Genomic DNA, 25963 nt, shown 5'->3' with positions numbered 1-25963 from the left:
AGTATTAGACTGTTTGTGTTTTAAGCCTTTTATTCAAAACTAGTATGTGTCAACACTTCTTTCTCCCAGCAGCATTATTGAAGTGACACTTTAACGACACTTTACCTGCTGATGCTTCACATCACAATCTTTATGAGGAAAAAGCTCAGATGTCTGTGCTGTCACTTGTTATGAAAATGGACAGAACCTGGGCTCAGGCTTCCTCTTCTTCTTTCCTTCCTCTTTAATAATAACCATAGATCAGTAAAATAGCCATATTTTTAAACAAATGATTGTGATGAAGAGAATTTTTTTTCCAGTGTGCATGAACTCAAAATCTTTTAAGTTCAAATCTTTTATGTTTACCAACAACTGGGGAAATCCAAACTTGATGTACCAGGTCAACTCAGCGAGCTCCTGTCTTGACCTCCCCTCTGCTGAGCGTGCGCGCACACACACACACACACACACACACACACACACACACACACACACACACACACACACACACACACACACACACACACACACACACACACACAGAGTATCATCATAAATGCCATGATATCTTTCTTGTTCAAATAGTTTATTCACTTAACAAAGAGGTAGCTTGGAAACTCAGTAAGAAGCAGGAAAAATAGTTTAAGGACACTTTCTCAAATAAAGAGGATTTCATCATCTTTCTGTACATAATACAGGCTAAATAAAAGAAGAGATACATCAGAAACAAATCAGTAGATCCAGAAATTATAGAGGCAAACTCTTTTCAGCTGTAGAGGTAGAGGTACACTTCATGTACTCATCAGTGTACAGTTCAAATGCCTGTGTTAGGGTGCATTGTTTCAGTTTCATTAAGTCTTCTTGCAGTTACATGACAATTATTATGCTGGACAAGAGTGATAAAAGCTATAGTGTCTTTGACACATGCTGACTGCATTCTTCTTATAACCAGAACAGGAAGTGAGATCAGAGGAGAACAAGAGTGAGCAGTTTGGTGAAAGGAACAGGAAGGATGAAGAAGAGGTGAACATCCACACAGTTTAAAAGGAGACATCATGGCACAATAAGAGCACAAGCTCTAAGATGAAGACTGGTAATGATTAAAAACTGCACTAAGTAGTATCATTCTGTGACTTCAAACTTTAGGTAGTGCATAACATTTACCACTTTATATTAATTTTACTATACGTTTAAATAAATAAAAACAAATAACTTTAAAAGGTGCTGTTATTGAGTGAAAATTCAAAAGATTTCAGGGCTGTTGTAAGCCCTGTATGCTTCAAGATCCAAGTAACGCCCTCACCAGCAGCAGCAAACTGATATGGACCAGTTTATGCCTTTTATTCGGTTGTAAACTCTGATATACTTTTATAATTAACCTTTGGGTGACTGCACAAAGACTGAGAGGGGTTGACAGAGAGGGAGAAAGATGGAGGAACACAGCACATATACAGTGGCTTGCAAAAGTATTCGGCCCCCTTGAACTTTCCCACATTTTGTCACATTACAGCCACAAACATGAATCAATTTTATTATTGCACGTGAAAGACCAACACAAAGTGGTGCACACGTGAGAAGTGGAACGAAAATCATACATGATTCCAAACATTTTTTACAAATAAATAACTGCAAAGTGGGGTGTGCGTAATTATTCAGCCCCCTTTGGTCTGAGTGCAGTCAGTTGCCCATAGACATTGCCTGATGAGTGCTAATGACTAAACAGAGTGCACCTGTGTGTAATCTAATGTCAGTACAAATACAGCTGCTCTGCGACGGCCTCAGAGGTTGTCATCTGTAAAATAACAAGTAAAGATGTCAGATATTTGTAGTGAAGTTAAATGTGCCAATTTCCACTTAGAAGCAGTGGAGAAGAAGCCACAAATGTGATGGAAAGACCAAATAAAATACAATAAAGTACAAATTCCTCACATTTGTACTTAAATGCTGTACTGTAGTAATTGTACTTAATATCATCTGGAAAAAATGACCCAACAACCTCAATGCAAACATCACAGTTTCTGAACAACTGAATGATCTACTTGACGCCTGAAACTACATTGAAAACACACATGACATATTTATATTTTAACAATCGAAAGTTCACATGTAGAAACAATTCACACCGAAGCAGCTTCTTGCATTGAGGACTGTTTATTTTGAATGTTATTTTAATTTTATTATTTTCCATTACTCCGTGTAATGACTTGATTTATCCAACCAATGTAAGAGCAGACCTTCAGAGAAGTAGCAGGTCCGGTACTGGCATGTTCATAACCACCAACAAGCACACCATGAATCTTGTTGTTTTTGGCCATCACTCCACCACCAGAATCACCCTGAGAGAGAAAACATAAATTATGTTTGTTCCAAAACATCTGATAATGATACAGATAAAATGTTGGCAGCATGGCAACTCACCTGACATGTGTCCACTCGAGGTTCTTTGTAACACATCGTGTTTCCATTTGGCCATAAGAATGCTGAATTACATGGATGGAGGTTAAGCTCACACTCAACAACATGCATCTTTGCACACTGGAGATGAGGCGGTGTACCAGGGACTAGAGAAAAAAATGTAAAAAACAAAAGCTACTGCGTGTTTCATGCAAGGAAATCAGACATGAAACATGCTTTGCCTCATTTCTGGAACAAAATGTGTTCTTTAAAAGAAGCTGAGCAGCATTTAAAAAGGAGGGAAATTGACAGTATATCCACAAAAAAAAAGAAATAAATACTTTATGTCATCACAGTTTTCAAATAAAATGAAAATGTAACTATAACAGGCACACAAGAAAAATTAAAATATTATATAAACTAGAAAATTGTGAAGTAATCAAAACAATACTGGTCTTACGTTTGTGGTAGGTTGCATTGACTGTATAACCACCAAAGCCTGCAATCTGAATGACACGCAGCCTACAAATAAAAAAAAAAAAAAATAGTACATATCCATGTTTTGTGAGCACAAAATAAATCATCTGAATGGAGTCTGCAGGCTGGGTATTTCCAGTTCACTCTAAGTCAGCTAATCTAACTTTGCAGATTCAAACATTTTATTAAAACATTACATTTCCTTCCATTTCCTCATGCTCGTGTTTTATTGTCAGTTATTATAGATCATGGATGTACCTCCTAAGCAGGTACCTAAAATCAAAACCAGAACCCTTTGCTCAATATTCAAGTCTTAGTTACATTATTGTTAATAAAGAAGCTCTGCAGTCACTAATGGGGGTTTGTAACTTCAAAAGCATGATGTCATTTTTTTCATAGACTACAGATGTTGCTACATTTTTTTGCTCTTCCTGGATGTTTAAAAAACCAACCAACTAAACAAGAAAAATACATATTATGTCAACATATTAAGGACTTCCAGAATTCAAACTTTACACTTAAAAAGTTACTCAAAACTCACTTTTTGCAACGTGTACATTTAGGTAAGTCAACAGGCTTAATCTTATTCTCTGGTGGGTCGATTTTCAGAAGCATGATGTCATGTTTTCCTGTTTGGTCCTCAAAGATTTTGTGATCAGTAATTGTCACCATTCTTCCTGGACCTGGATGAATTCCTACATATGCAGACATAGTCCTAAACAATGGAAATGGTAAAAGAACAAAATACCAGTAATGATTTTTGTCTCTGGACTGTTTTTTTAAAATATGTGAAACAGTCATTTCTCACCATCCAGGTTGATCTTTCCAGCAGTGAGCTGCAGTTAGAACCCACTCGCTGTGGATCAGAGAGCCGCCACAAAGAGAATCATGTGTTTCATTAGTTGCAGTTATTTTTACGTGATACAGACGATCATTTTTCTCACAGCTATGGTCGTGAAAGATTCTCTTGTGCAAATCCACCTCTGTGCACACTGTGAAACCTGAGAGAAGAGGCTTACCACCTGAACAACATATTGTCTTAGCCAGGAGCCAGTTATTATGGTTGTAACCAGCAACATGGCTAGAAAAATGTACTAATAAAATTCAGACATTCTGAAAAATTTACAAAAACCTTGAGGCTGTTTTCCTGCCTTAGTGAACAAAGATATGAAATGCTATTTGATTCTGAGTAAGCGCAAAATGAAGTTCATTGTTCTGTGACATACAGCTGTCTTACAGCCTTAAAACTTTTTGTGTGGGCCTCTTTTAGTGGTCACTTATTGCACTCTTAGTTGTTAATACTCAATATTCAGTTTTTCCCCATGCAGGTTAATCAGTCATGTTTGCATGGTTGTAAAATAAAAATATTCATTGTTAATTACTGAAAATCAATAAGTACATAACCTAAGAAGTTGTTTCACATCCTCCTGGATCATATCTTGATATTGTTACCTTTTTAATAATAGCACAACTTTAATCAATTGAATTCTTTCACCTCAGGTGTCTATTTCCAAATCCACTCTAAGCTTCTTCAGAGCGGTTGGTGATGTGTCCAGGTGGCAAAGACCTTAAGGTCGGATTTGTGATATTTGGCTGTATAAATTAAAATATGCATACTATGTGATGTGATTGCAGAGAGATTCAGATGGTGCAAGAGGAGATTTAATGGTTCATTACCTGGACACAATTTAAACGACCATTTATCACAACTAGCTTGTAGCAGTATTTCTCTCTTTCTCTTTCTTTCCCACACATGCATGAGCGTGCAGTGGCGTGTGAGCACCTACAGAGTTAGTTTTTCGAATATATTTCAAATATGGACCCAAATTCAGAACTCAGGAGACAAAGGATGAACTCAAAGATCAGCTTCAATGCAGTAGCAAAAAATACAAAAACACAGTGGCAGGGCAGCAGGAGGGAAACTGGATACTAGCAAAACCAGGGAAACACTGAGGAAGGAAACAATACAGAGAGGGAGGACACAGCAACCAATTAAGACAAACTGAGGGAGTAAATACACAAGGAGCTCAGGACAAACAGGAGACACCTGGGAGGACAGCTGAACCTAAATAAGAAAACAGACAAGCGACGTAAAACAAAATAAAAACCACAAGAGACAACAGACTAACACAATAAGTAACTTGGTGTGCAAGAACAGAAACACAGACGTGACACAGAACGCAGGACAATGGAGGAAAATAAACTCACTGAACTATTTTTAATTACAAATTACAAAAGGAGATAGTCTGAGAAATAAGCTCAAAGCTACAAAATTCAAAGTAACCAGAACAAACTAAGCATAAAGATGAAAGGTGAAAATTTAAATCACAAATAAACTAAGAAACAAATTGAAACTATTTAATAATAACAGTAGTATCTTGGGCTACGTCCACACGTACCCGGGTATTTTTGAAAACGCAGATTTTTCTATGCGTTTGCACCTTTCGTCCACACGTAAACGGCGTTTTCGGTAACTGAAAACGGAGATTTTTAAAAACTCCAGCCAGGGTGGATATTTTTGAAAACTCAGTTTTTGCGTTTACGTATGGACGAGAAAAACGGAGAAAACGCAGCGTCAAAGGTGTGCGCATTTTTTAACGTCACACTGTGCGCCAGGTTATTGTTTCAGTGAAATGAATTTCTAGAATGGCGGACTTACACAAAATACCATTACTGTTAATTTTACTCTCTGCGGTGTTTAAATGCTTACACAGTTACTGTCCCTCCACACATAGGACTCAGTTCTGCTTCTATGCGCCATCTTTGTTTACTCTTTCCCACCCAGGCTGACTTCTGATTGGCCAACATTTCTACACGGATAGGAATATAGCGCCATCTGCTGCTTTGGCATGTTCCTAGCAGCGTTTTCCTTCGTTTTTGTGGACAGGATTTTTTTAAAAAACGAAAAATCTCCATTTTCAAAAGTACCCGTGTACGTGTGGACGTAGCCTTGTTTTGTGTTTCTAGCTTCTAGGGATTCTAGAAATGGAAAAATGTACTTGATGGAAGGGAAGAGCAGTCATGCTGTCCAAATGTAAAGTAAAACATGAGTTGAATCTATCAATTTACACACTTTTCTTATTTGCCTTTCCATCATACTGTGTCATAATGTGCTATTTCTTCTCTGCTGTGCTGAATTTCACAATAGAAGACGACCATTTGGCAGCCACTGTGCAGAGCTGTGGCCCAACTCCAAATGTAACCAGAGCTCTTATCCATCCATTTAGTGGGTTTATCAGCAGTGATCAGTCCCATAGATATGGGCTAGTAGGGCCTTCTACACCTGCTAGTCAGTTCAGAAGGTTGTTATCATCCATTCAGATGGAGGATCACTAACAGGAGGATGGGAAGACTCCAGAATCCATTCTCACTGATCTCCGGTGGATACGGCAGTGTTTACAAGTGAGATGATTTAAATGGACAGCATTTATAGAGTGACTATAAAAAGTCAGCGAGTGTCAGTAATCACTCAGTCAGTGTTGGGAAAGTTACCTTTAAAATGTATTCCACTACAAATGACAGAATACATGCCCCAAACTGTAGTTTGTAACGTATTCCATTAAGTTACTCATTGTGAGTAACGTATTCTGAATACTTTCAATTACTTAATATATTAAAAGTCTAAAGAGCTCGGAAAGAAAAGCGTCTGGACTTCTTTAAGCTGCTTGAAAACGTTTCACCTCTCATCCGAGAACATCTTCAAGCAACTTAAAGAAGTCCAGACGCTTTTCTTTCCGAGCTCTTTAGACTACGATGACCTGATGACTGAGAACCTTCCCAGACTTAATATATTGTCATGCTTTTTACAACTACATGAATGTAGCGATCACATCCTGCAAATTCTTGTTTGTTTTTCTCTACTAATTGGCTGTTAAGCCCAAATCTCCCTGAATATTTACTGTAGAGGAGCAAAGACTTATGTTAACATAAGTTAACATAAGATGTTAAGATAAGATTTGATATTAGCTTGGTGGTGAGTAGCCTTCAGTAATAATAAAAATATCACACAGCAGTAGTACATCCTAGATACTGACGGTAGTTTCAGTAGGCTAACGTTAGTTTTTAAAAACAAACTTACTTCCAGATGTTTCTTTAGGTTGGAGGTGGAGTCTTTGATGCTGAGAGCAGCTTGGTTGCTAGGAAACAGAGTTTGCGTTGCAGGGTCAGATTTCATCCTTTTCTTCTTTAAATGTGAAGTGGTGTTGGAATTTCCAAGTAAGAAATGCATTCCTGCCCTGCTGCTGGCTCTGTTGTGCTGGCTCCGGGTCCATTGTGTAACTGACGCCATCAACATCAACAGTACATTCGAGCCTCTTATTACGTGTTTTATTTGGGTTTCCGGCAATGCGTTTAATTACCAAAATTAGAGATGGGATATCCTAACATATGAAACAGAAAATGACTGCTGTGTAATCCATTTATTTCAGTAACTGTATCCTAATTATCACCTATTTAAACGGTAACTGTGACGAAGTGGTTACTCATATTTTGTATTTTACATACGTAACACCTGTACATGTATTACTCCCCAACACTGCACTCAATAATGTTAATGTGGTTGTGTTGAGTAATACTGCGAGTGCTGATATAAGAGCTTTGAGCTGCATTTGTAGATATTACTACGTGTTTTACAGTCTTTATGGTGCTAGCTTAAAGTTACGGTGTAAGGGTTAGCTTATATTGTGGTAAAGCGGTTACTATTTAAATGGTGTCTAGACAGAAATATTAACTCCTGTTATGACTAAGTTGCTAAGTTACTAGTTAATGAAGTTACCAGTAACATGGTTAATCGCATCCACAGATTCACAGTAAATATCCCGATTAGCTTCAATGGATCTATAATAAATTTCTAATAGTTCTAGCGCTTCATTTAAACCGTATGATACTCATACTTACCCAGAGTCAGTGTAAAATAAAATTATACCTGTGTGAACAAAGTCTGGCTCCTTTAATCCTGCATGACAAACTTCAGGATGCAGGTTTATTGACCCACTTTCCTGCTGGCACACCTGTGACACCTGAGAGCCAGCTAGAAACTTACAGGAATGTTTACATCATGCAAAGACTGATAGACTCTGTAATACTGTAAATGATCAGTAACTTAGGTTAATACTAAACATTTGTGCCTCTCTGTCTGTGCTGAACCATTTATAATCAGGTTTTGAGTCAGGCTGCATTGAGTGTGGGACTTAAAAGCATTAGGCTTGAAGATGGTATGAAAATCTCTACTTACCTTCTACGCTATATTTTTGTTACTGATTTATTAATACATTTTACATTGTTTCTTTTGTTTATCAGTAGAGAGAACACAGATTTCAGAGGCGCAAAGAGAAGCACTGTTGCTTCATACTTAATACTTTAAAGCTGCATTAGGGGAAGACAAGAAGCAGAAGTACTTCCAGGTACAGCCGCAGTGAGGGAGCAGACACCTTACACTGAGTTCAGAGAAGTCAGAATTTCAAAAAGCGTCTGAAATGTGCTCAGAAACAGCACATTTTATAATAACAACTATAATATTATTATAAATAGTAGTTATTCTCTTATTATTATAAATAAATATCAAACATTTCAGTTGATTTTCTATCACATATATTGTGTTAGCCCTGTGATAAACTGGCAGCCTGTCCTGCTTTTGCCCTGTGGCAGCTGGGATAGGCTTCAACCTCCCACTGTCACGATCCTGGGTCTTTTGACCCAGCGTTTTAAGTTTTAGTTTATTTTTGATGTTTATGGTTTATTTTTAAGTTCATTAGGTTATCTAAGCTCATTTGTTTATTTAGATTCCCCTTGTGTCTTCTACCCCTGTGTTTTAGTCTCCCTTTGCCCTTTATGTGTTTCATGCTGCGTGTCTTATGTTATCAAGTTTATATTGTCTTGTCTGCGTCTCATGTTTCCTGTTTTACTTTGAAGGTCTGTGTCCTATGTCAGTGTAGTCAGCTTTGCTTCCTTTGTCTCGTTATGTCAGAGTAGTGTCAGCTGTTTCCCCATGTGTTTCCACTTCCCCCTAATCAACCTTGTGTGTATTTATTCTGTGTGTTTCTGTTCATTCTTTGTCAGGTCGTCTGTTGTTCCATGTCTCCCGGATTTTCCATGTTTATGTTTTTGCAACGTTCAAGGTTTTGTTCTTTGCATTTAGTTTTCCCAGTTTAGTTCTAGTTAGGTTCTTTCTTGTGTGCATCTGCCTTTTGTTTTTGTACTCTTTTATCAGCCACATTAAACGGCTCGCTTTTAACCTGACTGTGTTTTACCCAGCAGACATTTATTTCAGTGACTTTTTTGGATTTAACGGACTTTGGATTATTTCCTGTGCAGGGAAGCAGGAGAAGGAGAAGGAGGCTATTTGGGCTCAGATGACCCGGATAGCCACGGCTAACCCAAGGTTTCTGGATTTTCTTGCCTGATGATTTAAAGAACTTTGTTACTGCCTCAACCTCAGTAGTAATATAAAGGCACTTTTTAACTAGTTTAGGAGCATTTCACTTTTCTTTTGTGCTCTGAAAGACACAGAGGCTAGTAGTTTTTAAAACAGAGTACCACAAACAACATGTATCTTTTTAGAAATAAACTTTTCTTGTGATACTTCTAAAAACCACATATTCTTAACTAGCCACAATAGCACTGTATCGACCCCCCAATGTTCCTTTAATGCAACCTATAATTGTCTAGTAGCCACACAAACGCACTGCAACAGTAAGACTTGATGATTAGACAGAGGGGGTTACAGGTAGGGCCCCAACAGTCAGCAAAACAAGTCATAAAACAATAAAAGCTGCATACTTATCAAGAGCATCCCAGCACACACATCCCAACTGTAGTTCCATAGTTTCCACCTTTTTTCTTTACAAACTGCTCCTTTATCTAACAATGACACCTCCTAGCGACTAACTGAACCTCCATAGTTTTTCACCTTTTTTCTTTACAAACTGCTCTTTTCATCTCTCCATGTCAGAGGTCAACTGAAACCAAGTCCACCTATATAAAAACACCCCATCAGACACACAGTATTTTCCTCAGCACTTCACAACTTTCGCAAGGTATATCGTTTTAAAATGCCACCGGCCACACACGTAAGACCATATTTTGTTTGATTATTTCAGTTAATGCTAGAATCTGATTTCGGTTTCTGTGACTGTTTTATACTTACATTTATGTATTTGTTTAATACTGTATGAAGAACAAGTTTTTTTCTTTTTGTAAATTTTGGAGTAGATATACTGTGTGCCAAGTTCCTTGTTTAAAAATCATTTGGAAACATAAAAAAAGATGAAACATCATTCTACTCAAAATTTTAGCTTTTGAAAGATTATGAATAACTTTTGTTCTTTTCCTTTTTCTCTAGTCCCTGATGAACCACCTAATCTTCAGTGTGCAGACATGTGTGTTGCTGACTGTGAGCCTACCAAATACTCTCAGTGTACTGCATATGTGCCATATAACAACAGGCTGTGTCTGGAAGAACATCAAGTAGATGCACGTGGGGTTAGTTGACTGCTAATATTACTGTATATCATCTGTGTATGTTTTAGATATTTTGGGGAGCACAAACTACATTTCTCTTCTCTCGGGGTGATTCTGGTGGTGGAGTGATTTACAACAACATGATTTATGGTGTAATCAGTTCTGGTTTTGAACGTGTCTGTACTGGACCAGCTGTTACTGTGAATGTTTGTTCTGACATGAACTGGATAAATCAGAAAATTGCTCAAAATAATGGAAAATAACTGAATGAAAATAACATCCAGAATAAACAATCATCTCTACATGAAACTTGTGTGCTGTGTGTTGTTTCTACTCTAGAATATCTTCATGTTAACTGCAAATTGTGAACCTTTTTCTTTGGTCTAAAATATTGTGTCAGATTTGCAGCTTGTGTGTGTTTGAATGTGGTGTCACGTGTGTAGCAGCTCATCCTGTTGTTCAGAAACTCTCAGACTCACACTGTGAAGATGCAGAAAGGCTTTCTGATCAGACATGCCACCAATCAGCTGCAGGGCCTGAACATGATAAACTTCATAAATCTGAGTTGATTGTTGGGGGTGGAAATGTTTACATGGAGGCTGTTGGCTCATTGGTGTCAGATGAACTTTTTTTCAATCACTGCACTGAGGGCATTAAAATAAATACAGTAACCATCAAAATAAGTTTTGTTGATAAAATACATTTCTTGAAACCGTCCATTGTATTGTCCGAACTCTAAACACTGAATCCAATTTTCAAACTAAAAGCAGTGCTTTCAAAATTTACACTAAAGCAAAAAAACCTACAAGAACAAAAAAAAAACAAAATAAAATTATAGTACATAGCGACATATGTGTTTTATTTCTCATAACACATCATTTCCATCTTGTCTTCAGTCCTGCATTTTTATACTTCTAAGACCAAAATGAAAACTAAACTCTTCATATTCACAAACACTATTTGTTTCAGGATTTCATCATGATTAATTTTCCATATGAGGCAGTGCTTTCAAATTACTTTTGAAGTAGTACAGAGAAATTACTCTTCTCCTCTTCTTTTAAATTGCATCAATATTTTCCAACTGAGCAGTAAAAGGACACGGAACTCAAACATGAAGCATCAACGTGATGTTTAGATGTCGATTAATATTACAATAAGAGACTAAAGTAACTCGCTTTGAACACTTCAGTTTTCTCTCTTGATGCTGCTCTTTGTTTCCTCCTCCACTTGTATTTTTCTGCACTTCAGTGAATGTGCATAGCGCCCTCTGTTGTATGTTTGGGAGAACTGCACTGCATTGTCATCAAATGAAACTGTGCAGAGGTGGAAAATGAGCAAAGGAAGCACATCAACTGAAGAAGCTTCTTGGATCAGAAGTTAAACATCATCCAGAACCTTAAAGAAGTAAAGTCGCTTTATTTCCAGGCTCCTTAGACAACCATGACCTGGATGACTGAGAACCTACAAACACACATGAGCAGCAGTTTATTTAATGTGGACCTGAGCGGTGCCCAAACCAACAACCAAACAATTTTTATTGAACCCTACTTCAGCCAATCAGCAGTCTTTATCTCTTTCAGCATCAAACACAAACCACACCTTGAAGAGAGGTGACAAATCCACAAACACCTTCAAATGTAAACACACATCACACATGATCAACATGGATCCTAACATAGTTGATACTTTTTTTTGTAAAGCCTGATACTAAATGTATGCAGGCCACCTGAACTGCTTTGTCTCGAGTGCCGCCCACTGGGTTGGTCACTAGAACTGTGTGTTGCCATCACTGGAGCCGTGGTTGGTCTTTTAGATTATTTAGACTGGGACTGTTTTTTGTTGATTAGGCGGCATGGTGTCCTGACGGCTGCCTCTGTTGTTTTTTTTCCCAGGAGGAGGAGAGTGGAGCACAGGTGGACAGCAGCCACGGAGCAGAGAGCACGGAGTTTTGGGTGAAGACATGACACAGGAGTCGAGACAGCTCAAGGGATTATTGTGTTGTCTTATTTACTCCACTGTAAATAAAGAGCACTGTCCATCGCACGAGTCCTGCTTTTGGGTCCTCCTTCCCCACTTCACAAACACTGAAACTAATTATACAGGTAATAATAAAGGAACCAAAAGTTCACATCTATAGCTTTAAATTTGGACAAATCTGTCAACACAACCATCAAGAATAGAATAAAATACAAACAAACACTGAAACTAATGAAAAATTACACATGATATATGAACTGTGGAAACTAACTGAACAATAAAACTCAGAATAAACAAATTCAAACATTATATGAAAGGTATAAACTGATTTGCATCTTATTGATTTGCAGGCTTACTTTGCTCCAGGACTTGACGACTGGCCCAACCCGTACAGTCTTTGTCTCTTAACCCTTTAGAGCCGGTCGGAGCGGGTACGCTCTGTTTTGCGTAACTATTTTTAAATCCCGGTAGCTCTGCAACCACGTGAGCTAGCGCAATAATTTTTTTTGCATATGAAACCGGAGGAGTTGTACTTACATCTTATGCCATCAGCTTGTCCTCGGTCACGGTTTCCTTCCACATAAAGCTTTGCAAAAACTGCATAAAAAGCGCTTGCAGCAACAAAAACATAATATTCCAGAAACAGGCTTTGCCGATCCGATCAACTGTTCATAACACTTCCTACGTTGGAATAGACGTCAGCACGAACTTTTGCATGTCCGCCATTACCTGCCCGAAACCGGAAGTGACGTCATATTTCGCGGAAATGTAGTTTTTTTTACCATCAGGGCCTATACTGGATTTTTTAAAAGTTATCTTTGACTTCATGACTTTCTGTGTCGTTTCTGGGATGCTTAGGACTCATATTGCACTGCTGGAAATAGTTTATTTTGATGCATATGCTGCTTTTTTGCAAATTTGCAGTATAATATTTATTTTCGTTTTTCCTGCAGTGTATAAAAATTGGTGTATTTCAAAAATAAAACTATGAAGACACTCAAAATAAATTTCCTGTGGTAGGAAACTATTTTGTGCAACTTTTTTGTATTTACAGTTTTGAGGGATAAGCCTCTTAAATTTCTCTAACTAGAAATATATGTTAAAAAAGCAAAAACGATTTTCAATTTTTTTGTAGTTTATTGCACTTTTTTGCAATTTATGTGATTACTATGCACTTAATGAATACATATTATTAAAATCTGGGCTATAATTGTTGTATTGATGTATAGCAACTTGAAATGCTCCCAAAAATGGCACCACACCATGTAAAAATATAATATAAGCTCTGGCGGACTTGGTTCTATGGTAGGTCTTAAAGGGTTAATACTGAATGTTGAAAACTGATACTCATGGACACCTTATTTCAGTCTCTTTACTTTGCATAAGAGACCCAAAGCATTACATCAACATGATGTTGTCTAGTGGACCAGCACGTCCATTACATGTTTTGCCGTTATTGCTGTTTGTTACGAGTTCAAATATTGAGGGTGAGCACAAAACAATAATGGTCCAGAAGAGCTTCGGTCAAACAATGATTTTAATGAACACGCGCGTGGGGAGATGAACACTGCCCACAGACAGCATCGATCTCCGCCCAATGATACACAAGCAGTTGTTTTATACCATCAGGGTTTACTTTTATGACGCCCCCTCATGCGTCAAGCAGATACAACACATGCATAAGTTTCAAAACCACAAATGTTCTGTTGACGACTTTTGACACATTTAAAAGGACATCTTCTCCGTCTCGAGGCCAGGTGCTTCCTATTAATCTTCTAACTCTCGCTTATCTCCTGGAACAAACTGTCCCTTAGGCAGACACAATTTTGCAATCACAAGCTTTTGCAAACTATTATTTGAACTCTTACCTAAATATGAGTCTAACTACTGTTTGTGTGTGTGTGTCTCGACCTCCAACGCACTCAGCCTCACCCCGCCCGTTGATGCTTCTAACCTTTTACCAGACAGACGCTCTCTGTGATAGGTGTAATAATCTTAACTAAGAACATGTGTAATCTATTGAATAAATGCTTTGATGAAATGATAATTAATGTAATGGTAATGATGATGGTTATGAATAGTAGCAGTAAAATATTTCCCTGATCTCCACACTCCCGCTTTTGACCTCTTGACCACAAGAGGTCACCATACGTTGCTTGTGTCACTCCTCGACCCACTCAGCTGCTTCCATGTCCATCAACGGCATCATGGGCCCGGGTCACCGTTCCCTCTCTAGCCGTCCTCTGGCCCAGGGAATGAGACAACACCCTCTGAGACATCAGACAAAAACAAACACCTTTCCCTACTACGCCTCCCACACTTATCTCCTCAATTGGTCTCTTAATTCTTCAAACTTGGTTCAAGCTATCATGTTTGGGACTCTCTAATCAAAAGCAAGCCTGACTTATGGCCTTGGCTCCCTATTTCGTCTACCTTTAACAACGGCGGGAGTGAAGCTCCCGTGGAATGTGCTCTGTCTCCTCTATTATCAGAAAAAGCAAGGTCCTGACTCTCTGAAAACAGTATTTCTTATACCTCAGCAGTATAATGCATCATAAAACAATATCATTCATTCACAATAAATCAGCAGCCTAATGTAATACAAATCAGTTTAACAAATGTAATAGTTATCACCTTCTTCTAATTCAGGAGAATAATGCAAACTAAAACTACATAATAATTTCACAATCATTAATCAGGGGCATAACGTGGCATAAGATAATATAATAATCTCACAGTCCCCCTTTGATCTCTTTTAAAAGAGATCACTTACACCCTAGAATCCAGGTTTGTGAGGTCCATTTCGTCTTCTTAGTCCTGAGGCCCTGTGTCCCCGTTTAACGAGTGGACCATATTGGATGACCTCTGTGATTGCGCAGTTCAGATGCAAGAAAAACTATGATTACAACAACAGTAGTTACAGATAACACTCCCATCGCTCTCCAGTTCTCCCACAGCTTTATCTTGGTGCTCCAGTTTCCCCAACCTCATTTTGGTGCCACCTTGTACCTTTCAAACATACTCAGACTAGAACCTCTGTCCAAGGAGCTTTTAACCTTTACTTTATTGCTGCAGCTATCAGTGTCTTCCAGTCGGGTGATTCTCTGCTCTTCTTTCTTCGACCTCAGGGGTTAGACCACCCTTCAGTCGTTGCACAGATCAGGGGATTATTCTGCCCCGATTTTCAAACAACGATCTGTGTATTCTGGGGTCACAGCCGTGTCCCCCTTTTTACCAAGAGCCTCTCGAACCTCGTTGGTCTGGTGTTCCTGGTTTTTTGCCAACCCCTTCATGGTTATTGCTGTGTTCATGGGATCCATCCTTTTGAGGTGACTAACTAGAGCCCAAACTGCATGACCCTTGGCCCCAGTTGCTGTCTCGGCAGTCTCCACGTCTATCTCTGCTGCGAAGGATCCTCATATCTCCGTGACCTCGTCTGGTGTCTGTTCCTTTCTCTGTAAGACAGAAAACCAAAACACCTCTCTGCCTAGCCTTAATAATCTAATGTTGTTATTCATTGTTCCTCTAGTCATTCAAAATTGGTTTAGAATATTCAGAATATTCAGGACTCTCTGGCCCAGGGACTTATTCTAATCATAATCTATGTGTGTGTAAGCGTGTTTGCATTTAGCCCTCTGCACTCAAAGTTAATACCTGCAATATATCAGTCCGGACCATCATGCCGAACGAAGCTTATGACCTTCTAAAGACTGAGTGCCAACTCATTATGAGCACATTTGCAATGCGTATATGAAAATAAAAATAACCACTTATTTTAGTAAAAGAAATCAAAAACAAATTAACCATTTTTACTTCTAACCTTTGCCACCTTTTTACAAAAATCATGTGTTTCTTTCAGCCTTCCGTCCTACGATTTCCTCTCCAGTGCGATACTCAGCTTCTCATGAACACAGGCATTTTATCCTCTAAACGCTATTCAGTTTATTTCAATCATTAATGCTTAAACATGAAAATCGTGCTTTAAACTTCTCACTGGTTCTCTAAAAAGGTCTGGGAACTTTTGGGTCATTACAAGCTTAAGTTTTACCATACCTAAATTATTAAACACACAAATAAAGTCATAGAATATTCATAAAACCATTGTTTGATGTTAAAACTCATCTTCCCCCTGGAGCTAGAAATTAAAAGAAAAGGTTAGTGACATCATATCTCAGAAAGTATCAGAAATTCTCCTCTCGAGTATCGTTGCCCCAGTCTTGTCATCCTGTGTTAGGAAATGAAATCAGTGTAGTTATTATGTTAAATCTGTTAAACTCCTGGCTCCGCCCAGGACCTGCATCTGCACAATTGCCTAGAAACAAAACCTGTATTAATATGAACTTCACATTTGAAACGTCGTTTTTTTTTTCCCCCACTGTTTTTCCCTCACTGACCACAGCAGGGTAATCTATGTCTTGATTCAGCCATGAATCCAGCTCACCTGATTCATCCCTGAGCCCAACCGTCACTGGCATCTGATAGTGCTGCACTGCATGTTTTTCCCTTGATGTCACTATTTTCAATGTTTAACCCTTGTGCTCCCCTTCGGGGCAGCCCCAGACCCCGGGGGTCCCAAAGTACCCCACCCTCAGTAGAGACAGGTGAATGAAAATGAAAAAAAAAACAGAATGATCATTTGGGGTCGAAGAGTGCCCCAAAGCGATTCTAATGGGTTCGTCAGGGGATCGGGAAAGAAAACGTAGCACTTGGGGGCCACGCACAGAAGCTGCTGCGGCAGCGTGGGGGTCATTGATACCCCAGTACATAAAAATGAAGCATAATCACAATAATGATAATAATGATAATAACAATAATAATGAGAAGAAGAAGAAGAAGAAAAAGAAAAAGAAGAATACAACACACAGACGCTTCTGAGTTTTATTTTATTTTATTTGAAATTACACTCACGATACAACTGAGGCAATCTGGAAGGCCATACCTTTTAGGGTATGCTCAATAGGGAGGGTGCGTTTTTAAAATGCCCCCCCTCCCCCCCGGGGCTGTATTTTTGATTACAATATCAACAAACTGTCCGTGTTTCAGGTGCTCGGTGCTGTACAGCGCCCTCGGTGGCTGTGAATACATGATCAGGAGACGTTGAATGGAAGGAATGAAACGCGGCGTGAGGAGTCTTTTCCTGATGCTGTAATAATGTTCAGCGTAAAAGTCATCCTCCAAGTGTCACAGCGGGATGGAACGGACACACGCGCAGGCTCTGAGTTGGGAAACACAAGAATCTTTATTACAGCACACCAGGTGATCTATTTACAGAGGTGAGGGGGAAGCCGGGCTCCGGGGGTCCACACACAAAGGGAAAAGACGCTGAAAGTCCACACGCACTCCGTCCACTCCTCACGCTCCTCTCCACACTCCACAGAAAACACGATGACGTACTCCACTCCTCGCACACTCAATCACTCAGGAAACACAGGGGTTGGTCCAGGGAATGCGGGTCGGCAACGGTCCAGCGACGAGAAACACAGAGCTGCCGTCTTATAAAGGAGCTGGAACACTCTCGTAACGAGCCACAGGTGCGTGATGGCGACCAGGTGCGTGGACCAAGGGCAGAAGCCCACAGGTGAGCTCCGCCCTGGCAGAGGGAGGAGGGAAAGAGAGGAAGGGAGAGAGCAGGAACAAAATGAAAAACATATGTAGCCATACTGAGCCGACCGGGTAGGCACAGGGACCCTGACACCAAGACTCGCAGACACTTGTGTTGTCTCTGGCTGGGGTGATTGGTCTTGCACCCGTTGCATGCTTCGGTGCGGTACTCGTTGATCACTAGGTCGAGTAGGTGATACACCTACGCAGTTTTCACGGTATCGACGAGTAAAGAAGACGCCCAACCGTCAAGCTCGGCGTCTTTAACTGAGAATATCCAAGGGCTCCAACGAGCCCCATGAGAACACAAGATGTAAAGTACGCTCCTGTGCCAAATAATCCCAGGGAAGCGAGGCGGAAGAATTTACACCGCTCCTTCAATTCGATCCTCTCCTCTTCTTCCCTTTTTCTTTATTCTTCCTCCTTTCTCCTCTTCAGCCTTTCTCCTTCGAGAGTCTTCTGGGCCGCCTTATGCATCTCGTTGGTGTAGTGGTTTCCTCCATTGAAATCCACCATTTCATCCAAAAGACAGCCCCAGAGTGTCGATCACAGCGATATTTCTACCGTCTTCGCCCTCTGCCTCTTTTCTCAGACAGCCGTCGGTGACAGACTCGGGCGAAACGTCTTCTTTGAAAGCGTTCGCATCCCCCAGGATGGTGTTTCCGGATGCACTCTTTCCCGATCCTGTTTTACCGACCAGAAGGAGTCTCAGTTCTTCACGGGTCGCAGAGCCTGCGGGGTTGGGGAAATGATAGTAACATTTGAATCATTCTAGAAAAAAAAAAAAACATAAAACACTACGTTACACTAGGCTTTTCTTTTGTTATCTTTGTATTGATGTTGACAGCAAGCAGTTTGTCCACATAAAGCGAGTAGCACAAGCAGCACACAACCCTAGGATTGCACTTTACCTTTGTATCGATGTTGACAGCGAGCAGTTTGCCCACATAACGCCAGTAGCACAAGCAGCACACATCCCTGGATCCGGCTTTTGGTCGCCAACATTTTCAGTAAGCTAAGAAAAGAAGAAAGAAAAAAGAGGTGAAATTAAGGCACATTCAAGGAAAGTATTTCAGATCAGATTAGCAAGTTAAACCACACTGAAAATACACGTTGAATAAACCATGGCCCCAAACTGGTCGGTTGTCCCATGTGTTTCCCCCGTAGCTGCTCCGGGCGCACACACAATGAGCCCTGGTTTCGCGACGCAAGCGTAGCAACAACCTCCTTCTACTCCTCACTGCCTCCTGTATGTGTGTGTGTGTGTAGGAGGTACTGGGTTCCTCACAGACGGTGGTGTTCGCGAAACCCACCCTCCCCAAAGCTAAGGGCTCGCCAGCGAGGCGCGTGAGAGTGAGGAAAATGTTTTAAAAAAGGGAAAGGAGGATGAGGAGACACTGAGGGTCCGAGGTCTAAACGGAAGACTGTGTTCAGGTAACCCGCCCTCCGCAGACCTAAGCGTACGCTAGCGAGGCTCTTGAGAACGATGTAGAGGGAGCAAGGATGAGGAGGAGGCAAGGAGTGTCTGAAGTCCAAACGGAGGGCGGTGTTCGCGTAATAGGCAGGCCACATAGCTGGTCTTTCACTAGCGAGGCAGATGAGAACGAAGGCGAGGGAGCAAGAAGGACGAGGGGCATGGAGAGCCCCAGGTCCAACTGGAGGGTGGTGTTCATATAATAGGCAGGCCAAGCAGCTGCTCTTTCACTAGCGAGGCGCATGACAACGGTAGAGAAGGAGCAAAGAGGATGAGGAGCAACGGAGAGCCCGAGGTCCAACTGGAGGGTGGTGTTTGCGTAATAGGTAGGCCAAACAACTTCTCTTTCACTAGCGAGGAACTTGAGAATGATGGAGAGGGAGCAAGGAGTACGAGAAGCAACGCAGAGCCCGAGGTCCAACTGGAGGGCGATGTTCGCATAATAGGAAGGCCAAACAGCTTCTCTTTCACTAGCGAGGCGCATGACAACGGTAGAGAAGGAGCAAGGAGGACAAGGAGCAACGGATAGCCCGAGGTCCAACTGGTGGGCGGTGTTCGCGTAATAGGCAGGCCAAGCAGCTGCTCTTTAACTAGCGAGGCGCAGGAGAAGGATGGAGAAGGAGCAAGGAAGAGGAGGAGCAACGGAGAGCCCGTGGTCCTCACTTAGGCCGGTTTACGCATAACCCAAGACCCATCCGGCAAAGCGCTCACCTGCGAGGAGCAGGAGAACGGAGCAGAAGGAGGTCGCAGGACGGGGAGGCAGGAAGTGTCCGAAGTCCTCACTTAGGCCGGTTTACGCGAACACTGCCGAGAAGGAGACGACGATGATGATGAGGTGAAGTTGAGAGTTGTTTGCTCCGGCGGTTCGGGGTCCCTCCAGACCCCAGTGTTTGCCATCGTAACTTACGAATGTGCATTGGGGTTGCGAAATACCCCATCGTGGGTACACTTTGACCCCTTAGTAATCGCGGAGCAGAGAGCACCCCCGGTCCTCGCGAAGGCCGGTTTACGCGTAACCCGGGGCCCACCTGGCTAAGTGCTCCCCTGCGAGGAGCAGGAGAAAGGAACAGAAGGAGGTAGGAGGACTAGAAGAGAGGGGGAGTCCGAGGTCCTCACGGAGGCCTGTTTTCGCGTAACCCGGGGCCCATCCGGCTAAGCGCTCGCCTGCGAGGAGCAGGAGAACGGAGCAGAACGAAGAAGGAGGACGCTGAGGCAGGGAGAGTCCGAGGTCCTCACTGAGGCCCGTTTACGCGAACACTGCCGAAAAGGAGACGATGATGATGATGATGATGTGAAGTTGAGAGTTGTTTCCTCCGATGTTTCGGGGTCCCTCCAGACCCCAGTGTTTGCCATCGTAACTTACGAATGTGCATTGGGGTTGCGAAATACCCCATCGCGATTCCTAAGGGGTCACACAGTACCCACGGAACACAGAGCGCCCGAGGTCCCGAGTTAGGCCTGTTTACGCGTAACTCGGGACCCATCTGGCAAAGCGCGCACCTGCAAGGCGCAGGAGAACGGAGCAGAAGGAGGAAAGAGGACAGGGAGTCAGAGAGAGTCCGAGGTCCTCGCTTAGGCCGGTTTATGCGTAACCCGGGGCTGATCCGGCAAGGTGCTCGCCTTCGAGGAGCAGGAGAACGGAGCAGAAGGAGGAAGGAGGACTAGGAGGCAGGGAGAGTCCGAGGTCCTCACTTAGGCCGGTTTACGTGTAACCTGGGCCCGTCCGGCTAAGCCCGCCGCTGTGAGGAGCAGGAGAACCGAGGAGCAGGAGGTAGGAGGACAAGGATGCAGGGGGCATCCGAGGTCCTCATAGAGGCCAGTTTACGCGAACACTGCCCTCTGCAAAGCTAAGTGTCCGACAGCGAGGCACAGGAGAACCGAGGAGAAGGAGGGAGGACTAGGAGGCAGGTAGTGTCCGAGGTCCTCACTTAGGCCGGTTTACGCGAACACTGCCAAGAAGGAGACGATGATGATGATGATGATGATGATCTGAAGTTGAGAGTTGTTTCCTCCGACGTTTCGGGGTCCCTCCAGACCCCAGTGTTTGTCATCGTAACTTACGAATGTGCATTGGGGTTGCGAAATACCCCATCGCCATTACTAAGGGGTCACAGTGTACCCACGGAGTAGAGAGCACCCCATTGGAGAATGGAGAATGGAGCAGAAGGAGGTAGGAAGGCGGCAGGGAGAGTCTGAGGCCCTCAAGGAGGGCGGTTTACGCGAACTCTGCCCTCTGTAAAGCCAAGCGTCCAACAGCGAGGCCCAGGAGAACTGAGGAGAGGGCCGGTTTACGTGAAGACTACCCTCTGTAAAGCTGAGCGTTTGCAAGCGCAGGGTAGAAGGACCAAGGAGAAGGAGGAAGGAGACGATGATGATGATGATGATTATGTGAAGTTGAGAGATGTTTGCTCCGGTGGTTCAGGGTCCCTCGAGACCCCAGTATTTGCCATCGTAACTTACGAATGTGGTGCGGGGTGGCGAAATACCCCATCATGATCACTAAGGGGTCACAGAGTACCCACGGAGCACGGAGCGCCCACGGTCCCCACTTGGGCCAGTTTACACGTAACCCGGGGCCCATCCGGCTAAGCGCTCGCCTGCGGGGAGCAGGAGAACGGGGGAGAAGGAGGAAGGAGGTCGAGGAGGAACGGAGAGTCCGAGGTCCTCACTGAGGCCGGTGTACGCGAACACTCTCGAGAAGGTGACGATGATGATGATGATGTGAAGTTGAGAGTTGTTGCCGTGGCGCTTTGGGGTCCCTCCAGACCCCAAGGTTTGCCATCATAACTTACGCGATCGATGGAGGGTTACAACCAATTAGGTGCCTTTGTCCGACACTGTGACGAGACCCGCTATAGCCGGGGGTCCGCCTGACCCCCATCTGCCCCCACCGCCAACCGGCGCCCTGTTTCGCAACAAGACCTGGGTCCGCGCTGCCGGGGTCTGCGTGACCCCCCCCTTCTTTTTTTTTTTTTTTGGTCCAGGGCGCACAAGGGTTAAGGAGTGAATAGTGAACTTCTTTTAATGGTGTATTTAATTAATTTTATTTAATAACTTGTGACCTTTGAGTCCCTTCCTTGCAAGAATTATGGCCAATGACGGAAATGTATGTATTACATTTAAGATTGGAAAACAATGTCAATGCCACAAATGTGAGTTGTCATATACATCTGTGAGTTAATCTGCACAACCGTGTGCACATGTGCTCTGTGCATGTACACACACAAAGAATTGACCTTCGTTCCTTAAATTTGTAGCATTGCCTCTGTGCTGACTGATGGTGCTCAGTGGCTTTTGCTTCTTGCTTTTAAATCAGATGTCACTCTCAACATAAACACAAGCTACAGCAGCCAAGCAGTCTTAGCTGAGGAAACAAAGATACATTTCCTCATTTAATGTAAAATATTGTGGTGATGTTATGTTATATTAGGCAGGCAGCTGCCCAAATAACACTGTGACAATCAAAAGTATATCTATTTTGAACGCCTCAGCTGGAAAAAATTCAAAATGGTTTATAAAGTTGGCCACAGGTCTGTATGTAAATGGGAGTTAAAACATTGCTTCATATTTGGATATGTATGATGTTAGTGTTTCTAAAATACTAAAAAATGTGTTTATTAACAAAGTAAACTAAAAATAGACATTATTAAATTTTATACTTTTAACTACTGAATTGAACATAATATGAAATAATGTGTTTCCACTGTGGGAATGATGGATCCAATGACAAATAACTTTCAGATTAGTAAAGCTATATTTTTAATTTTTCTAGTTTTCCATTTCTATTTAGATGATTTATATTTATATTTAGATTTAAAAAGAACAGGATCATAACAAAATAACACCACTGCAAGTGTAACAAAAATATGTTGAAATCAAATGGTATGTTATTTGAAATCAATATGAAACAATGACACATGCATTTTATCCAATTTTTTTTATTTATTTAATTTTTCCCAATTGTCCAAATTAGTCTGTGATTTGCCTTATTGTCCAACAAATCATATTTATATAAAAATATATGTGACTCTCAAATATGATTTAAATGGATCATTCCTCACTTGATGATGAATTATCCATTTAAATAAACTTGATGCCAGTGAACTTATCAGCGGTTGGTTTTAAAAAAAAAAAAAAAGCCCAAAAAATCCCCTATGAGCAAGCACTTGGCGACGGTGGGGAGGAAAAACTCCCTTTTAACGGGGAGAAACCTCCGACAGAACCAGGCTCAGGAAGGGGTGGCCATCTGTCGCTGCCGAGTGGGCTTAAAATGTTCACTGTCCATCCTCCTTCTGACAGGAACTTCCTACAGACCAGGTATGAAGGATGCCTGAGTGGACATACAAAACTCACAAGTTCCTGGCTCTCACGGCTGCTATGCAGAGGGTTAGTCGAAGAAGGAGGGGCATCGCGAGGGGCGTCAGGGGACGGGGGACTGTGCCTCACTGCCCTCCCCTTCTCCAAGAAACCCGTCTTCAACCGAGTCGAGAGAGCCGGGAACTTGTGAGGTGTGCATGTCCTGGTGAGCCTCCACCTTTTATAGGTGGGTGCAGCCTCGACTGTACAGAGACAGACCAGACCAGCTGCACCACACAGACACTTCAAACCTCATCTGAGGACAAAAAACATATACATACATACATACATATATATATATATGTCTTACTATTAAAAAAATTAATAAAGTTAGGGTTCCTTTACAATGTCAGAAGGAGGGAGGCACTAAGGCACCGCCTTCCGCCCCTCGACGCCCTCGCGGTGCCCCCTCCTTCTGACAGGAACTTCCTACAGACCAGGTATGAAAGATGCCTGAGTGGACATACAAAACTCACAAGTTCCTGGCTCTCACGGCTCCTCTGCAGAGGGTTAGTCGAAGAAGGAGGGGCATCGCGAGGGGCGTCGGGGGACGGGGGACTGTGCCTCATTGCCCTCCCCTTCTCCAAGAAACCCGTCTTCAACCGAGTCGAGAGAGCCGGGAACTTGTGAGGTGTGCATGTCCTGGTGAGCCTCCACCTTTTATAGGTGGGTGCAGCCTCGACTGTACAGAGACAGACCAGACCAGCTGCACCACACAGACACTTCAAACCTCATCTGAGGACAAAAAACATATACATACATACATATATATATATATATGTCTTACTATTAAAAAAATTAATAAAGTTAGGGTTCCTTTACAATGTCAGACGGAGGGAAGCACTAAGGCACCGCCTTCCGCCCCTCGACGCCCTCGCGGTGCCCCCTCCTTCTGACAGGAACTTCCTACAGACCAGGTATGAAGGATGCCTGAGTGGACATACAAAACTCACAAGTTCCTGGCTCTCACGGCTCCTATGCAGAGGGTTAGTCGAAGAAGGAGGGGCATCGCGAGGGGCGTCGGGGGACGGGGGACTGTGCCTCATTGCCCTCCCCTTCTCCAAGAAACCCGTCTTCAACCGAGTCGAGAGAGCCGGGAACTTGTGAGGTGTGCATGTCCTGGTGAGCCTCCACCTTTTATAGGTGGGTGCAGCCTCGACTGTACAGAGACAGACCAGACCAGCTGCACCACACAGACACTTCAAACCTCATCTGAGGACAAAAAACATATACATACATACATAGATATATATATATGTCTTACTATTAAAAAAATTAATAAAGTTAGGGTTCCTTTACAATGTCAGAAGGAGGGAGGCACTAAGGCACCGCCTTCCGCCCCTCGACGCCCTCGCGGTGCCCCCTCCTTCTGACAGGAACTTCCTACAGACCAGGTATGAAGGATGCCTGAGTGGACATACAAAACTCACAAGTTCCTGGCTCTCACGGCTGCTATGCAGAGGGTTAGTCGAAGAAGGAGGGGCATCGCGAGGGGCGTCGGGGGACGGGGGACTGTGCCTCACTGCCCTCCCCTTCTCCAAGAAACCCGTCTTCAACCGAGTCGAGAGAGCCGGGAACTTGTGAGGTGTGCATGTCCTGGTGAGCCTCCACCTTTTATAGGTGGGTGCAGCCTCGACTGTACAGAGACAGTCCAGACCAGCTGCACCACACAGACACTTCAAACCTCATCTGAGGACAAAAAACATATACATACATATATATACACACACACACATATATATATATATGTCTTCCTATTAAAAAAATTAATAAAGTTAGGGTTCCTTTACAATGTCAGAAGGAGGGAGGCACTAAGGCACCGCCTTCCGCCCCTCGACGCCCTCGCGGTGCCCCCTCCTTCTGACAGGAACTTCCTACAGACCAGGTATGAAGGATGCCTGAGTGGACATACAAAACTCACAAGTTCCTGGCTCTCACGGCTCCTCTGCAGAGGGTTAGTCGAAGAAGGAGGGGCATCGCGAGGGGCGTCGGGGGACGGGGGACTGTGCCTCATTGCCCTCCCCTTCTCCAAGAAACCCGTCTTCAACCAAGTCGAGAGAGCCGGGAACTTGTGAGGTGTGCATGTCCTGGTGAGCCTCCACCTTTTATAGGTGGGTGCAGCCTCGACTGTACAGAGACAGACCAGACCAGCTGCACCACACAGACACTTCAAACCTCATCTGAGGACAAAAAACATATACATACATACATATATATATATATATATGTCTTACTATTAAAAAAATT

At 42.5% G+C, this 25963-nt stretch overlaps 1 protein-coding gene across 1 annotated transcript; it reads right to left on the bottom strand.

Moving 5' to 3' along the window:
* Positions 1 to 447: 447 nt before the first annotated feature.
* LOC146386061 (trypsin-like) lies at positions 448 to 5371 on the bottom strand. Its single transcript, XM_084932089.1, has 4 exons — positions 3392 to 5371; positions 2834 to 2895; positions 2398 to 2540; positions 448 to 2315 (listed from the first exon to the last, which is right to left on the bottom strand). The coding sequence occupies exons 1-4, from the start codon at positions 3649 to 3651 to the stop codon at positions 2157 to 2159; spliced, it is 624 nt and encodes a 207-aa protein (XP_084788215.1). The 5' UTR covers positions 3652 to 5371; the 3' UTR covers positions 448 to 2156.
* Positions 5372 to 25963: the final 20592 nt, after the last annotated feature.

Source organism: Perissodus microlepis, chromosome 6 (assembly GCF_051167445.1).
Source record: "Perissodus microlepis isolate ML-2025 ecotype Zambia chromosome 6, ASM5116744v1, whole genome shotgun sequence".
Classification (NCBI taxonomy): Eukaryota; Metazoa; Chordata; class Actinopteri; order Cichliformes; family Cichlidae; genus Perissodus; species Perissodus microlepis.
Note: the sequence above shows the minus strand (reverse complement) of the source record. Positions and strands in the feature narration are given on the sequence as shown.

Bases quoted from the DNA above. Each gene is read 5' to 3' on its own strand.
- LOC146386061 (XM_084932089.1), bottom strand. From the start codon at position 3,651: ATGACTGTTTCACATATTTTAAAAAAACAGTCCAGAGACAAAAATCAT. The intron at 2,896-3,391 runs GTGAGTTTTGAG...TTTTATTTGTAG, and splicing joins AAATGTACACGTTGCAAAAA to GCTGCGTGTCATTCAGATTG. The intron at 2,316-2,397 runs GTGAGTTGCCAT...TTTCTCTCTCAG, and splicing joins CTCGAGTGGACACATGTCAG to GGTGATTCTGGTGGTGGAGT.